The following is a 16,096-nucleotide window of genomic DNA, read 5'->3' on the forward strand; positions in this document are numbered from 1 at the left end:
GCTATGGTAAGAAGAAATGCACAGGGGAAAATCATTAAGGCCCATGATGTTCATCGTAGTCAGGTGATACGGACTCTTTTTGCACGGCATGCACTGCCGCGGCCGGGTAGATTGGACGTTGTATAGCACCAAGGGCGTCGGATCACGAGTTACGGCGTATTACTATGTCACGGGGACTACGTTGAGGAAGACCTTCATATACATTGCCGCATGACGTCGGGGCTGCAGAGCCGCCTGTATTTATTCGAGACAAGGACATGTCATAGGCGGGATGTAAAACCTAGCACACGATGCCAGTTTTATTCAAACAGCATTAAGAACGGAGGTCGTTATATCACGAATCAAAAGCAGTTAGGTGCCAAGACTCAAAAAGTGGGATTAGTCTTTAAACGACTAAACAATAAGTATATATATAGAACGCAATTTGTTCTTTTAGCATCTTGTGGATGCTACTGTGACTTACGTCACCACTCAGGTAAAATAGCCGGGTTGGAAACAACATGGTCTCCCAGCATACGCAACTGCCGCTCTGGCAGATTGCAAGAAAAGAACAATGAGGTATCTTGTCAAAAAAGAAGTGTCTGTGACCCAGAAAACGCCGTCCCATATTTTGCATCCTAGATGCCGCTCTATATCCAATAAATGTTTTGTCGTAACTCGTGCACTGAGTCTAGAGAAGGATAGGAATCTATGACGAGTAGATTCCGACGTATGCGACCTCCATCATGCTGCCGTAGCCGTCCAAGGTAGCAGCGTCAGGCTGGCCTGGCCAGTTACCCTGATATATAGTTAGCAAGATGAGGCAGTGAGGAGTATACGAGGAAGTGCTTACACCAACGGCAACATTCAGGAGCACGTATAGAGGGCTATGCGCCAGTGTTGCCCACGTTCCTTGGTCACCAATGTCGGAACCCGTGAGGGTGTTGAAAGTGGCGCCATTGAGCTGCCACTGGATGGTCTGCTGAGTCCAGTCGGAGTTGGTGAGGTCAATTCTAACTCCCCACGTGTTGAAGCCCTCGGTTGGCAGCGCGACCGTGGAGGCCCTTCCGTTTGGCTCGTTGCAAGGGCCACCGGGGTTGGAGCCGCAGTGAACGGTGCCGTAGGCGGTCGGGGCTCCGTTGACCTGCTCGAAAATGTCGATCTCGCCAGCCAGGGGCCACTCTGTCCCGTGACGCATCGCATCGCCCAGGGCCCAGAAAGCAGGCCACAGGCCCTGCTTGTTGGCTTGGGCGTTGTTACCCAGGAGGAGGCTTGCTTGAATCAGCATCACCTTGCCGGGTGCGGGAGTCCAAGAGCCCTTTGTCTCGATACGTCCCGAAGTCCAAACTCCCGTGGTGCCCTTCCGAGGGATAAACTGAATAGTCTGACCGCCGCTGATCTGCAGATTGTTGTTGGATGTGGTGTAAGTCTGGGCTTCGTTGTTGGTGTTGATTGCCTGGGCTATGTCCCACAAGTCCGCGTTCGGTGGGGATCCAGCACTACCCGCAAAGTCGTCGGAAAACAAGAGGTTGAAGCCATCGATTCTAGGGGCTGCAATACCCGCGACCAGAGCCGGGAGCAGAGGAAGGAGCGTGCTTGGCTGGAAACGCATTTTGGAAAGCCAAGTCTTCGGGTATATGGTATAAGGTTGATGTCTGGTCTAAGGTGAAAAGCGATCTTGCGTCTGAACAGGCAAGCAGAGAATGGATATCAGTTGATGGATGGTGCACAGCAAGCCCGACTAGCAGGAGGCAAGTTGATATATGTCGAAAAGAAGGACGGAAGTTGAATGGTTGGCCAATGAGTGGCTTTCTGAAGGTAAAAGAATGTGAGGCTCGGCAAGCAAGACGCGGAAGAAGAGAAATAAAAAAAACAAGATATTCAGAGTAGACACGGCAAGATCAAGAAGTTGTACCTCTACGCGGAGCGCACATCTCTCAATATAAATGGTCCTGATCCGGCATTGAGAAGGCAAATACCCTGGACAGGAAGAGTATCCACCATAGAACAGGGGTCCATGATTACCGGGTGGGATAACAGGGGCCAGCATAGTTGGTCCAGAAATGCCCCGAATAGGAAACGATCAAAAGCAGCGACCAAGCCAAAGCGACGCCAGCAAATCACCAGCTCGGGGCGGGTAGGTAATGTGGAAACGCAAGGGTGAAACTTCTCGGGAGCATTTGCTCGACTGGGAGCAAGGGGGCTCAAAGTGTGGATGGGTGGGCGGTGCTGGAGCTCCTGAATTCATATGAAGGGTGCTAAGAGACAAGGGCGCTTGTCTTGGACGGTCCCAGCAGCGAGCCGAAAGCGGAATGGCGCACGTCTTGCCACGACGAAGAGAGAGGCGTCTATGCATCTGAATGGTCCATGCAAGGAAACGAGCTGGTTCTCCTGAGAAGCCCGGCCCAGAGCTCGGCTGTGCTGGGCACCTGGGCATGAATTCAGGTAGAGTAGATAAGACATGATGCATAGGCCCAGAAGCAACGCACTGAAGAACATCCATCCACATGCATTGCCTGTATCTCACGGTATAAGCGGTGGGTGGCATCGATGAAGTCGTGGCGAGCACTCGCTCTGCAGACACGCTCGCGAAAGCAATATTACCCGCCCCAACAAAAAAAAAAAAAAAAAACAGTCGAGAGGCACACTGCGACAACCGTCGAAGCTGTTTTCTACAGAGGCGGCGAGGCCGATTTGTTGTGTTGCATGTGATGGCGATGTGTGGTGAAAGATGGGACGAAGGCGTGGAGGGGCTATCCATAGACTTCTTAGTTAGGTAGCGTACTAGAGAAGGGTGGAGGACGTTTGGACGTCTCACAGCAGGACTGCACAGCAGACCACCTACCTGTAGGCGGTACCTGAGTTAGGTAAGTTAGCGATTAGCTTTGGTACCTGCGTCCGCGGCCAGCCAACCCACCCCCATGTGGCTAATTGATTGATCTCCCACATGGGTCGCGAACACCCCGCGAGTCCGCCGCCCCCTCTAATGTCACCGACCTTGCACGCAATTTGACAAGATTCAAGCGCATCTTATCGTGTTCACGGCCCCACCAACACAACATGTCCGTTCACGAGGAGGCAACCGATGCCCCCAAAAAACCCCTCCATGGCTGGTTACATGACATCTCTGTGTCTAAAGTAGCAAACTGTCGGGGAGACGCCCAGTGCAACAGCGCATCGCCAAGCCTGACAAGGTTCCAGCCTTGCCAGCCATTGCTAAGTGATCCATCAAGGCCCTCTGCCCCTCCCCTCCACTCCACCGACGGCACCTACATAAATATCTATTCGACAGCAGACCACGAACCATTGGCGCCGACATAACGCGCGGCAGCGGTTGCGCTTAGAGAGCAGCGCTGATATCCAGTCCTCTGTCGAAATTGCGACAGGTTCAAAGACGGAGAAATTCACGACTGAAGACCTATGCTGCCGTCGGCGCGCGTGTCGTTGTGAGGCCAGAATCTGGCAGCTTGACAGCCTGGATTGCAGCTAACTTAAACCTTGAGGGTGACTTATCCTGCGGGTCATCCGTAGACGCTTCAGGTCCGGGTTGTCCACCGACCAATGACCAGCCTGAAGTGCCAGCTCCCGAAAAGCCGCATCGCACCGTTGAGATTGGGCGCAGCTTAGAAGCAGGCTATCCCGCCCTCTGCGACGCTAAAGCGCAAAAACACAGAGCGCCTTGGTGCATACTCCCGGCCTTAGGGGTCCTTTGGTGTTGCGTGTGCGCGCCAATGACTGAACCTCAAATGAACCAACGATGGCTTCAGGGGAAGGGGGTGTTTCACGTTTCGCGCCTCCCACCAATCGACACATGTATCTCGAGTCCACCAAGACTCTAGAATTCGAGAGGCTTGCCTCGGGGAGGAAAACCCTTCGCCCGCCGCCACATAAGCTTTGACACGAAGTCAACCTCGTCTCCGTACGACTTGCCTTGCTCTCCACCATGTGATAGGACCACGAGACTTGCAGAGAACCCTGCACCAAGACACGTCGCTCCATTGCTAGCTGTACTTCCAGCCTGCGGTCGCTTGTGTATGCAGCCTTCAGGTACGCCAATCGCGATGCTTGTGCGCATCTACCACCTGCGTCGTCCAAAAGATGGCAATGCACCTCTATGCTGGTGACCAGAGGCTTGAAACATGGCCCAAGATTCCGGGGCCTATGGACATTCAGCACACAAAGCTGTGGTGGTTCCTTTGGGTAGCGTGTGCATCTCATCGCGCAAGTGCCCTTCTGTTTCCTCTTCTCCGTGTACTCTGTTTCGCAAGTCTAAGTCTGATGCACGCGTGCTGCCGTGCTACTGTGCTGCCACTATCACCACCTTTCAAGTATGGGTCAAATCAGTTTGATGCGGTAATTCAACCCGGCACCGTAGCAGAGAAAAAAATATCCTCCGATAGTATGGTACCGTAGTCGATTTGTTGCCCGCCGAGCGACGCGATCTGCAAGCCACTGAAAGCCACTGCCGAATCGCTCCCTGCTCGCTCATTGCAGATCTTTCGGCACTGAACTCCATTGGGGAATTGCAAGGAACGATTTTTACGGGGATCAAACGAGATCTGGCCGATCTTTTCATGCTCAAGCACTTGAGCTCGTACTGGTTGGCACGAACAGCCAAAAAGAAAAAAAAAAAAAAAAAAAAACCGCTGAGAAAGTAGCATAACGCTTCCGTCTGCTTTGAATCCCAGTTCACAGTAAACAGGTTGTGCTTCCGCCACCCTCATGCTACTTGGAGAGGCTCACCCGCTCCTCTCGCCAGTGTCCTCCGTCTGGCGCAATGCGGCTCTTAACGCCTTGCAAAGCCGCGGATCCTAATTCAATGCCGACTGCTCGCTTGGTCTCTCCTTGCCGCTTAACGTCCATGGGTACCTCGAGCATTGCGTGGGAGAAACGAGACTTTCAACGCAAAACGGGTTGCGCCACTCGCGGCTGGCAGTCAATCGACGTCGGATACCCATTCTGGCCTTGCTATGGTCAAGACTCTTCTTACTATGGTATTCATCCTGTTGCCCCGGCAGTGTCGGCACAGTTTGAACCAAAGAAAACCCAATGTACTGGTACAAACGACCATTGTTGATGGTGACTCTTGCTCCGCGCGATTGATTGGAGTTGTCACCCCGTCCACGCAGTTCTGGATGACATGGCAATGTGACAACACATCACTCTCGATTGTTTACCACGGTCCTAGTTTTATTAATCCCTGACCAAGCCCACACTGTTCCTCACCCAACCATAGACGATTTCTAGCGGTATGGTAATGCCTGGGCTATAGTCGCATTCTGTCTCAACGGCGAGCACGACTGAAATCAGGCTGTCGGGATGCCTTTTGACTGGCGCGAGCTTGCAGCCCTGTTTTTGGGTCGCAACAGCTGCCAAGTTTCGGTCGGTGTCTCTCGTCCAGTGGCAACACACCCCGAGGAAACCAGAGATCATCGGCGGCTCGCATGTAATATAGCCAAGGATCGCGTCGGGTAAAGTCAAGACGGCTCAGACCCTTCGTCCCTGGCAGCATAGATGAGTTGCCACGCGTGCAACCGACGGGAGAGGCCACCCGTTCTCGGTAGCCTGCATCGACGTGGCCCCAGATCTTGACTGTCCTGATTATCTGACGCTGGGCCCGACTTCTCCTCAATCACTATGGCGTCAGTCAGGCAATGACAATTAATATAGGGCTTTTGGGATCTGCCAATGTTATACTTCAAGCCGACCCGACTTTCCTCTGCTTTCTAACCCTATCACAATGACAATAGCTCACGTGCTGTCCGTTTCTAGGCACTATCCTATTTGAGGCCGTCTTTTTCTGACTTAGCATCCAGTGTCTTCTTGATTAGGTATGGCGACACAAGGCTCTACAGGGAGAGACGCATGACTGAATGTAAGGAAAGCCTATGCTGACCATCAACCGAGGACATGGTCGCTGGTAAGGTTTAAATGACACAACTATCCAAGGCATATCTTGCATGCAGGAGTTGTCCACTAGACCTAGAGTCGTCGGAAACTTGAGGTTCTGGGAGAAGAAAACGAGCGCCATATATCGAATTTGAGCTCCGCAGAAACAATAGAATTCGGTCATGTAATAAGCAGAGTGTCAGCTTCGTAAAGGAACGCTATTGGCCACGCCCAAGGAGCAAGCTGCAAAGTTCGAAATGCGAATCGGTTGCGCATGCTGAGCCATTGGAGGCGATTGATGAGAGTTACGGCTAAGAACATGGAGAAGTGGTTGCCTACAATGAAGGACAGTGGTTGTTCCTAGGTGTGATTTAGTATCATGCCAATAGTCCAACAGCAGTGCTGTATCTAGTGAACGGGTTCAAACCATGTACCTATATGTCTTCGGCGTAACGTCACCACTTGGCCATGACACAAAACCAAGCATGTCCTCCAACTGATTGTCTTCCTTCAATGGCCTGTCGATTATCTCCTAGCCTACTTTCAGTCTCTTGTAACGTATCCTTCTCTTCTAGACACACTAACCGTAATCCGGACAAAGATCGAAAGACATAGTGGGTTAATGATAGCGAAATCCCAGAACCAAGGACCCCAAAGACCAGTTCTTCATCGGTAGTGCCCTTAATCGTAGGACTGGCAAAGGCGTCTGAGAGACAGAAAAGTGCCAGCTATCCCTATGTCACAATCTGGCATGCCAAGTTCTTCTTAGGTGAACACACGAAGATGTTTAGGCAAATATAGTATCATTTGCATCTAGCTGCCTTATCGTATCACAAGTTCCCGTCACTGAACAATTTGTTTTTTGACAATGCAGAGGACAGCAGTCGACACGCGTTTCAACTGGAACTTTACAAGATTCCTCCGCAGAGTCCGCTAAGGGACTCTTCTACTTTGTGGGTTTTACTGTTATCGTAAAAGAAAATTCTTAGTATAAGGCCGTTGTTGTCGTGATAGAAACCAGGGTCGGCCTCAGGCCATGACAGAGCATAGACGCCGAAATTTGTCGTGTGAAGTCTTGTTCACGCTTCTATCGCCCGGGCTCGGTTCAGTCATACCCAGAGAAAATTGTTTGAGGCTTATTCGTCCGGCTCCGCCATAGTTACGGCATTCCGCCAGTAAGAGGATCTGTCTTTCGTGCTACCACCCACATAAACTCGGCTCCATAGTCTGGATCATCCTCCTTCAATTTCCCATCGCCTGCCTGCAATACTTCCACCTGCAATAAGTCGAATCCGACTTCCCTCAGTAGTGCTTGACTCCCCTTGATGTCGAAGCTACTCCAGAACATTCCATATCCTAAGAATTCGCCATGGATTTCTTCCTCATCGATGGTTGCGAGATTGAAAACAAAAACTCCGTTAGGCTTTAGCCAACTGTGGATCTTGGTTAACATATCCCTGAGCTTCGACCTTGGAAGGTGGAACAGTGTGTAGAAACTGATTGCTCCATGGAACCTCTCCGGCTCGAAAACGAGTTCTGTCATGTCGCCAGAAATCAGCTCACAATCGGGGAAGCGGGCTTTGGCCTTTTCAATTTGCTTCGTCGAGATGTCATTTGCGACTACGTGTGCGCCTTGTTCGAGAAGCAGTCGCAAGATAGGAACTCCAGGGCCACAACCAAGTTCTAGAATAGAAGGTGACGGTTGTAGCCCCTCAAGGAGCTTCTTGACGTATCTCTCTCGCGGTGATTCATGACTCTCGACCCACTGTAGGTACCATTCTGAGATGTGGTCGTATGCGTATTCGACGATATTTTCAGGTGTATCAAACATCTCTTTTTAGTGGATCACAGCTGTCACGGCACCAAAGCGGATTGAGACATTGCTGCAAATCCTGTATCATTGCGAAAATATAAAGCTAAGGAGGATGGTGTACTATTACTGTGTTAGGCAGAGGCTCCTTCTAGGCAGAGGCTCCTTCTAGGCAGAGGCTCCTTCTAGGCAGAGGCTCCTTCTAGGCAGAGGCTCCTTCTAGGCAGAAGCCCCTTACCAGCTATGAACAGACCAGTTACCAGGCCGATCATGCCATAATATCACGGCACGGGCCGATCTGACAATTGGTCCACTTGACCCAAATGCAGACAACACTGCGCGAACTATTGTGTCAACCGCTTGTCTAGTTCTTGACCATCGTGTTGTTAGTGTTACCAAGAATAATCTGACCTTGGTACTGGGAGGTGAGGGGAAGTACAAGTAGAGGCGGTGTGCTGCCAGACGCTGGAGCTGAAGGAGGTGCTGGGTGCACGGCACCCCCACGCCCTCGTCAGCAAGCACGAACTGGCCCTCCGCCTCCAGCATCAGCAACAGGAAGTCGGGCCTCATGTTGCGGCTCCTTCAGTAGCATTAGCACTAGCTCACCAGGTCGTCAGGAAACCAGCTCACGAGGCTGCACTTAACGAACGAAGCTAAGGAGATAAATATTGGCGCAGGTTAAGAACGTGTTCAGATTGCCTTCTCGCCGAGCATAGTAATACCATGTTTACAGGGGGCTTGTATTAGCATAAGCATTCAGGTGAGACAAGCCAATCAGGCCCTGCTGAGGCTTGTTTCGAACAAGCCCACCAGTTTCCGATCTTTCCTCCTTTGCTCAACCAAGAAATACGAATACGTTGACTGGGACATACGTGAGAAATATAGGGGCCCAACTGCCGAATATATAGCGGTTATCCTACGTTTCAAAAATGGGGTTTTGCAGATAAGGATAGGTAGGACCCGAGCGGGGGTTGCACCGCGATCATCCGTTGCTGGAACCGATATCTCCTTTGCCAGCCAATGGGACGGTTATCTTCGTGACGGGCCTTAATTTGGTTGGACCGATATGCAATGTGACTTTCCTCAGTTCCTTGGACCTGTTCATTTTTCAGGGCCTCTATTACTTGCTCATCCAACCCTTTCAGCTCCTACCTATAACATTGGGATGCTCTTCAGAATTCTTGGCGCACAGTTTGATTTCACAGTGAACTAATATAACCAACTCAATGGCTATGATTCAACCTGCAACATTGGTGTTAGATGGAGGAGACCCTCGAATCAGTAATGATCACGTCGTACCAGCGGAGAACTATTCACGCCGCAAGGTAAGTTTTGAAGAATACATGTACTACGCGGCTATCACGCGTGCAGAAGAGAAGGAAGCGAATAAACGGTTCATTGAAGCTCGAGGACGCTGGACCTTCAGGAGCATCCTCAAAGCAATATTTTCCAAGGGCGAGGGCGCTGCTATCACCGACTCACCCACCAGCGCCCAAGAAAAGGCTGAGGAGAACGCCGCTGCGCGAGGATCGATCCAAGGGCGATACCAGATCTCGGTTGCTCAAGAAAAGACCGCCAGCAGAGCAATGAGAACTGCGAGCTGGGGTGCAATCTTCTACCTCATCACGACCGATATTCTAGGTCTGTCACTGATCCATGCCATTTAAATTAGGCTAATCTTACTATTCTCAGGACCTACAAGTGCACCGTATGTACCATGGCCACCTACGACCTGCACAGATATTAATCGCATAGTTTCAGATGGGCATTTGCTCAACTAGGGTATGGCCCTGGAATAGCCCTATATACTGTGTTTGGAGTTCTGTCTTACTAGTAAGCCGCCATGTTGTTGGATTGTCGGCTGCTTGAATCCCTGCACTAATAATAAATCGAAGCTCTGGTTGGATTGTTTATCAAGTATTCCTAGGCCTTGATTCGGACAAGTATCCTGTTCGTGGATACGGAGATTTCTTCTTTCGACTCTTTGGGCCCGTCGCACGCCACTTTATCAACGTTTGCCAGTCCATACAGATGCTATTGACGGTATCTGTGCTTATTCTATCAAATGGACAGAGTATCTCACAGATCAGTCGAGGTCCAGCTGGCGACAACCTCGGTCTATGTTTTGTCGTTTGTCTTCTCATCTATATGGTGGCCGGCTTCGTACTGGGACAGATCAGAACTTTGCAGCGCCTCGGTTGGCTTGCAAACATCTCAGTCTGGCTCAATGTTGTCATGATACTCTTATGGTAAGAGGAATGTATTGACATGGCAATTTAGCCCTAGCTCACTCGTCACTAGTATGGGCACGGTTGGGTATGGACCAAACTACGCGGCGGTCAAGGCATCTTTCGGCCTAGAGCCAGGCCCTATCCGGACTTTTGCGTAAGACTCCTTGGGGAATCTCGCCACTGAGAATAAATACAAGTGATTCCACTGGGAATTGGAAGATTATTGCTGATATCTGTGGAATTGAGTCATCCGTCTTGGGAGGTTGTGGAAGACGCATCTTCGTTAAGAAAACACAAAGAGCAGAGCTGACATCCATTTGCTTCAGTGGTACTCCTCCTGATGGATTCGCCAGCGGCGGGACTGGTTTTATCGCAAGTCTGAACGGATTGAACACCGCTGTCTACGCCTGTATGGAACCCTTTTGCTGGGCTCCCGTTCCGATTTCTTGAGTTGCAAAGAGCTCAGGCATTCCTTGTCTTTGACGAAGAACTCTCCATTTACAATTTTATTTGATTTGATCTGGAATATGTATATTTCACTGATATTATGTTTACTAACTTTGAATCTTGTCAGACGGAGGTGCTATGCTATTCGCAGCTTTATTAGCTGAGATGAGGTAATTATCACTCATCCCTACTTGGTCTTTGAACAATCTGACGTTCTATGTTACAGACACCCTTTAGACTTTTGGAAAGGCCTGCTTATCGCGGAGATCTTCATATACGCAGTATACATCTTCTTTGGAGTCTTTGTCTACTCATATCAAGGCCAGTTTGCGTATAACCCTAGCGTACAAGGCTCGTCTTACTGTGGAGATTCACCGCGAATTAAATGTGCTAATCAACCACAGGGGTTGCATTGTATAGTGCCCAGACAGCGGCTAACATCTTGGCAATAATCACCGCTCTGATCGCGGCTGTACTTTACAGCAACATTGGCTTGAAAGTAGTTTACATCGAAGTGTTTCATGAGCTACTTGGGTTTCCGGACCTTACAGTCCGTAAGGGCAAGATATGGTGGGCCGTCATGATCCCCGTCTATTGGGCCATCGCCTTCATTATCGCCGCTTCAGTGCCGGCTTTCTCATGTAGGTGATCAAACCTTGATGGAGTTCCCTCCCATGCGGCACAAGATATTACTTAAATTGGCCGAATGGTCCGAGTTAAGGACAAGCCCAGCAAGGCAGTGCGACTGAAACACCCGCGATAATGACTGACATTTGAACCTAGATGTGGTCTCTCTCGTTGGGGCTTTATTCATTTTATCCTTTACCTACACTTTCCCCGCCTGGATGGCGCTTGGATACTGGATCAAAAGAGATGCCATGATAGAAGGAACGGAGCGATTTGACCCCACGACAGGAACGTATAATTACGTTGACCATGGCTTCTCGCGCTGGAAACGGGGTTTCATGAAGAGGCCTCTGCTCAATGCAGCCAACTTTGTTTACTTTCTTGGAGCTCTGGTAACTTGCGGTCTCGGCTGCTACAGCGCCATCCAAAGCTTGAGAACGGCTTTTGAAAGCGGCGCAGCAAATAGTTTGAGCTGTCTGCCACCGCTGTAGAGCTGGGAGTAAGAGTACACATGCTATCTCGGCCAGTGGAGAGTGGCATGAGGATAGCGCCGAATCGGGCTTTACTTGACATTTCAACAACCGCGGCAAAGGATCAAGCACATGGAGTCGTTTATCGGCTGTGGACATGGTGTTAGTTGAGACGCAGGTTCTTTTTCTATCCTCTCTTTTCTCGACTTGAATCTGTCAGCAAGCACTTTGGGTTGATACAATGAGTCGCGTGCTTCCTGCTGGTTAATTGGAACCATAAAACACTGGGTCAGCCTTTCTCAACATCTGCTGACTGAGGAATATATTCAACGTCAATAGTATTCTGTGTACTTCTGGCATCTAGGCGAGACTAGCAAGTCAAATCATCACATTGCGCCTTCGCTATCTGAACCATGACCAAACCTCTGCGAGTCAGGCGGACTTATTTTGCTACATCCGCAGTTGCCTCACTGTCCTGACATGTGTATTACAACACGGGCACGTACTCAGCGACAACCGTGCCACTTTATTACTCCAGATCCTCTCTGCGCAATACACGACTTTTGACACAAACATTCCCAATGCTCCCACACGCCAATGCTAAAATACAACCAAACCAGAACTTAGGAAAGTAATCACAAAACAAGACAAGTCTATTATAGCCGCACCGCTAGATTTCTGGGCCACTGCATTGCTCCAGAGGCAGCTGTTGCAATTTCTAAGGGGTCCATCAAAAACTAGGACGCTGTTCTATGCGTCCAATTTCAGAAGGATGTGTCGGCAGTGGCACGTCTGTCAGAGGTGCCATAGACCTTGGACGGGCCTCGACGACGTACTCGACACCATCGTCCGAGGCGTATGAAGGTGGTCGATTCGCGGTGCGTGGCTGGTCAGCTGGTTCCTCCTCGGGTGAAGAGGCCTGCTGCTCATTACGCTGCCAGTATATACGATTCGGGTCCACACGCTACGCCATTTGTGTCAGCGAATTGCCCTTCAGGGAGTTCCGACTTAGGGTAATACATACCACGCTTTCCCTCCAGAGTCCGTAAGCAGGAGGTTGTAGCTTGGTAGTCTCACTCTCCAACCCGGCTGCTTCCTCATCCCTGGCCAGTACAACCCGGATCGGACGCCTCGGGACGGCATAGCCCCCAGGGCCGAACATTTCTGGCAAGCGAGCTCGCTCGTCTTGCTCGGACGATTGAGGACGGACGATGAGCATGCAAAGCCTGATCAATCCGTGACAGAAGAAGATTGTTGTGAAAAGGATAATGAGGATCAAAAGAATGGTGAATTCGCTGTTGTTGATGTTTTTGGTTATGCTGAGGGCAAGGTCTGGCTTGATGATTAGCATATTGCGACAATATTTGGAATATGTGTGTGCGGTGTCCATGATACTTACAAACTGCTAGCATCAGTATCAAAAACATTCCCGAAACAAAGCACCGCAGTATCTGCGATCTGATACGCCGACTCTTGATCCATGGGAAGCAGAACATGAATCTCTTAGGCTTCTCTGCATGACGTGTGCTGCGAGAATTATTACCATGCCGCCTCCGCCTTCCGGTGTCCGCCAGGTCGGCCAGATGCATTTCTGCGGGATCTGCGCCTCTGAACTGCCTCCTACTACTGCTGGAGTTTGACCTAGGATGAATGGGCTGGGGCTCGGAAACAACAGGAAACCGCTGCGTTCGTGATCGCTGCAGCGAAGGGCGCGGCTCGGCTGCCGAAGACTCTGTCGTGGTGTCTCGAGGCGAAGCGGGACCTGATGTATCTCGCGTCCATGTACGTGAGAGGTTTGGGAGATGGAGGCGAGTTGACGGTAGAGACGGCAGGCCGAGGTGAAACCGAGGCGTTTTCGGACTCTCATCCTCGCCTTGAAGTGTAGGTCTCGATTCTGGTGTTCGTCCGGCATTTTGGCGGCCAGAGAATAGTAACGGAATCTGAGGGCGGCCCAGGATGAGGCGCCGTGTCCGACCCTGGCCTTGCTCTCCTCTGCTTTCAGTCGTGCGCTGCTGCTCTATATCCGCCTCTTGCCCATCCGACGAGTTTCCTCGCCGCAGGATATTGGCCCTGATGAAGTCCATCTCTTAAGAAATCTCCTGGGTCCGCGCGTAAGTTTCAAGCCGTCACCGGAGATTCTGATATGTCATACTCTGCTGTTATACGGTGACGGCGCATGCATGCCTTGTGGTCGAGCTGGTGGTGGGCCTAAAGCAATGATGGCACAAAGTTCTCGGACCGCTCTCTTGATAGATGGGGCCGCCGCACGTTGCTGTAACGTCTGTCTCTCACTTTTTCGCCTTCTCTCTTACTTCGGATTCGAAAATACAGCCTCCCCAAGATCCGATACTAACTCAGCGATGGTAAGGGGAGTCGGGTACTAGCAGTTATTGCCTGCAAGCCCGTGGGATGCCGGAAAGAAGGCAGTCCAAGTAAGAAGGGCGACGTAGGATATAGATGTCTATGTCAATTAGAAGATAGCGAAACCCAGTCGCTGAGGGTTGAGTCAAGGATTCGGGCTTCCAGAGCCGGAAATGGTCGTCTAAGTGGTCAAGCGAGGGTGAAGAATGATAGATGGACGAGCAATATCGTCGAAGGGCCGGGCCTGGCTGCAGTGGACTATTGGATTCCTACAACGCCATCGAGCAGAAGGGCGGATGGAACACGGGAGCGTGCAAGAGTCCGTGAGGACGGACAGGAAACGCCAAGGGAGGGCGATGACCTCAGGGCAGAAAGGTCGATGGTTGTCCCGGGTGGATCAGCGAAGGGATTGGGAGGGTATGGCAAGAGATGGGGAAAGATGGACTGGAAGGCCGATGGAAATACGCCTTGATCAACGAATGGCAAATGCTCCGCGACGAACACACAGACGGCGGACCCGAAGCTGGGGGTTCCGCTCGTGATGGCTCCTGGCGGTCTCACCTGAAGCTTAGAGTAAAGAGTGACCCTGGAAGGCCGACCGGGATCTCGCCGCTCGAAGTTGCACGTCGCGAAACACAGGCCAGGGGCCACTTCTACTGGGAAAGGAAGAACGACGAACAGGTGCTGCATACTGTAGTGCATCTTTGCTTTCTCCTCGAGCCGCCTCCAGCACGAACGGAAGCGCAGTCGCCCAGGGGTTCAGGGGTCTCTGATCGTACAAGACGACCCCGAGACAAGTGCCTGGTAGCCAATGGCTTGGATTGAGGGTGAAGCAATGCCATCTCTGACAGCTGGGTTGTGGAAATGAGACGCGACGCAGGGGGCCAAGTGTTTCGGATTGGGCGATGGGATTGGGCGCTAGCCCCCTTGTAGCTGGCCAGCCGCCCGATGGGTTTGCCCGCCGCGGAGGGGGCTAAGGTCGGTACAAGACAGCAGGACAGGTTTTATATTGAGCACGAGGTATCTCTGATCTTCGTTTAGGTGTCAAGCGAGGTCGAAATGCGATGCGCAATATGCAGGAACCTATGGGACGTCACCAGCGCGTACGAGACCGGGGGCTGCAGGTCTATTTCTGCTATAAGCATCACTGCAACGTCCGTGCTTGGAAGTTGACCTAGTCTCGAGTTCGAACCAGATCTAAGTATGTCGTGAAGATGGGCACGCGTTAAGAATGAGCTTTGGGTGGCAGATCTTTCTCTCGCCCTCTGAGGCGCTCTTCCGTCCATACGTAGCTAGGTTACGATATCCTGGAGTCACGACGTCATTTCGACGTCGAGGAATCGCCGTCTCGTGGGCGTGTTTCGCACGCTTGCCTCAGGAGCAGCAAGTGGGCAGACCTTTGCCTCACAGAACGTGCATCCGAATTGACATACGTGCCCATTTTGTCCATCCACCCTCCTAGTTCGAGCCGGGCTCTCATTAATGACTACCCAGACCCAGACCCTGACTGCTTATTAAGAGAGGCTCTTGGATTGCCAGCTGCATCCAAGCCAATCCCTTGCTGCGTCGGTTGTGTAGAATCCAACGTGGCACTGGGGTTTGCTGGGCTTCTGACCTGGTAGCACGGGCCATGAGTTCGCCATAGTCAGCCGCCGACGTCCCCAAGGTCCCTTCCCCAGAGACCCTGATTTCCAAACGTGGACAGGTTCCGCGATGATTGGCTCCTTAATTTGAATTTGATATGCCCAAGCCGAGATTCATCGCAGTTCACCTAGCAGGATCCTGCGGTCCGACGAGGCTGAGAGAACTATAGCAGTATTAGTGGCAACGCCCAAAGTGTCGAGTTGCGGTGCAGGCAACTCACTAATCGGCTCGTCGTTGGGGGCAAACTCTGCGCAATTCACCGTGCCCTTGTGGCCGGGTAGCTTGTAGAGAAGCTTGCCATTGTCGCTGGACCAGATGACGACGGTTCCATCGCCCGCGGGAGCAGCAATCTTCTTCCCAGTCTTGTCCCAGCTTGCCCGCATCAGGTTCTTCTCTAGGCCAACCTGTGCACCGTCAAAGGTGCGTATGTGTCGTTCCGTGGGAGCGAAAGGCCTGATATCCCACGTCTTGGCTGTCGAGTCATGCGAGTAAGACAGCAATGACTGCGCGTCGGGCGATACTCTGAGCCCTGTCACAGTGTCATTGTGGCCAAGCATGGAGTAGACCACAGCCTTTTTCCGCAGGTCCCAAACCTTGATGTCGTTGTCGATGCCGCCCGAGTAGATCTCGTTGCCGGC

At 51.5% G+C, this 16,096-nt stretch overlaps 6 protein-coding genes across 6 annotated transcripts; 2 read left to right on the forward strand and 4 right to left on the reverse strand.

Moving 5' to 3' along the window:
• Positions 1-688: 688 nt before the first annotated feature.
• JN550_007604 (uncharacterized protein) lies at positions 689-1,591 on the reverse strand (the record flags this gene model as incomplete). Its single annotated transcript, XM_049319473.1, has 2 exons — positions 689-778; positions 833-1,591. 2 exons carry the CDS (start codon positions 1,589-1,591, stop codon positions 689-691), a joined length of 849 nt encoding a protein of 282 aa, XP_049170580.1.
• Positions 1,592-7,027: 5,436 nt separating this feature from the next.
• JN550_007605 (uncharacterized protein) lies at positions 7,028-7,699 on the reverse strand (the record flags this gene model as incomplete). The annotated part of the gene is made up of 1 exon (XM_049319474.1): positions 7,028-7,699. The coding sequence occupies one exon, from the start codon at positions 7,697-7,699 to the stop codon at positions 7,028-7,030; it is 672 nt and encodes a 223-aa protein (XP_049170581.1).
• A 1,205-nt stretch (positions 7,700-8,904) lies between these two features.
• JN550_007606 (uncharacterized protein) lies at positions 8,905-11,474 on the forward strand (the record flags this gene model as incomplete). Its single annotated transcript, XM_049319475.1, has 10 exons — positions 8,905-9,319; positions 9,371-9,386; positions 9,440-9,511; positions 9,574-9,927; positions 9,980-10,063; positions 10,236-10,318; positions 10,484-10,526; positions 10,583-10,719; positions 10,761-10,997; positions 11,140-11,474. The coding sequence occupies 10 exons, from the start codon at positions 8,905-8,907 to the stop codon at positions 11,472-11,474; spliced, it is 1,776 nt and encodes a 591-aa protein (XP_049170582.1).
• A 709-nt stretch (positions 11,475-12,183) lies between these two features.
• JN550_007607 (uncharacterized protein) lies at positions 12,184-13,537 on the reverse strand (the record flags this gene model as incomplete). Its single annotated transcript, XM_049319476.1, has 3 exons — positions 12,184-12,417; positions 12,478-12,785; positions 12,853-13,537. The coding sequence occupies 3 exons, from the start codon at positions 13,535-13,537 to the stop codon at positions 12,184-12,186; spliced, it is 1,227 nt and encodes a 408-aa protein (XP_049170583.1).
• A 706-nt stretch (positions 13,538-14,243) lies between these two features.
• Positions 14,244-14,639, forward strand: JN550_007608 (uncharacterized protein; the record flags this gene model as incomplete). Its single annotated transcript, XM_049319477.1, has 1 exon — positions 14,244-14,639. One exon carries the CDS (start codon positions 14,244-14,246, stop codon positions 14,637-14,639), a length of 396 nt encoding a protein of 131 aa, XP_049170584.1.
• Positions 14,640-15,571: 932 nt separating this feature from the next.
• JN550_007609 (uncharacterized protein) lies at positions 15,572-16,096 on the reverse strand (the record flags this gene model as incomplete). The annotated part of the gene is made up of 1 exon (XM_049319478.1): positions 15,572-16,096. A coding segment is annotated over one exon (525 nt), but the record flags the coding sequence as incomplete, so codon positions are not given.

The sequence above is a fragment of the Neoarthrinium moseri genome (genome assembly GCF_022829205.1).
Source record: "Neoarthrinium moseri strain CBS 164.80 chromosome Unknown scaffold29_Wmoseri_CBS_16480, whole genome shotgun sequence".
In the NCBI taxonomy this organism is placed as follows: domain Eukaryota; kingdom Fungi; phylum Ascomycota; class Sordariomycetes; order Amphisphaeriales; family Apiosporaceae; genus Neoarthrinium; species Neoarthrinium moseri.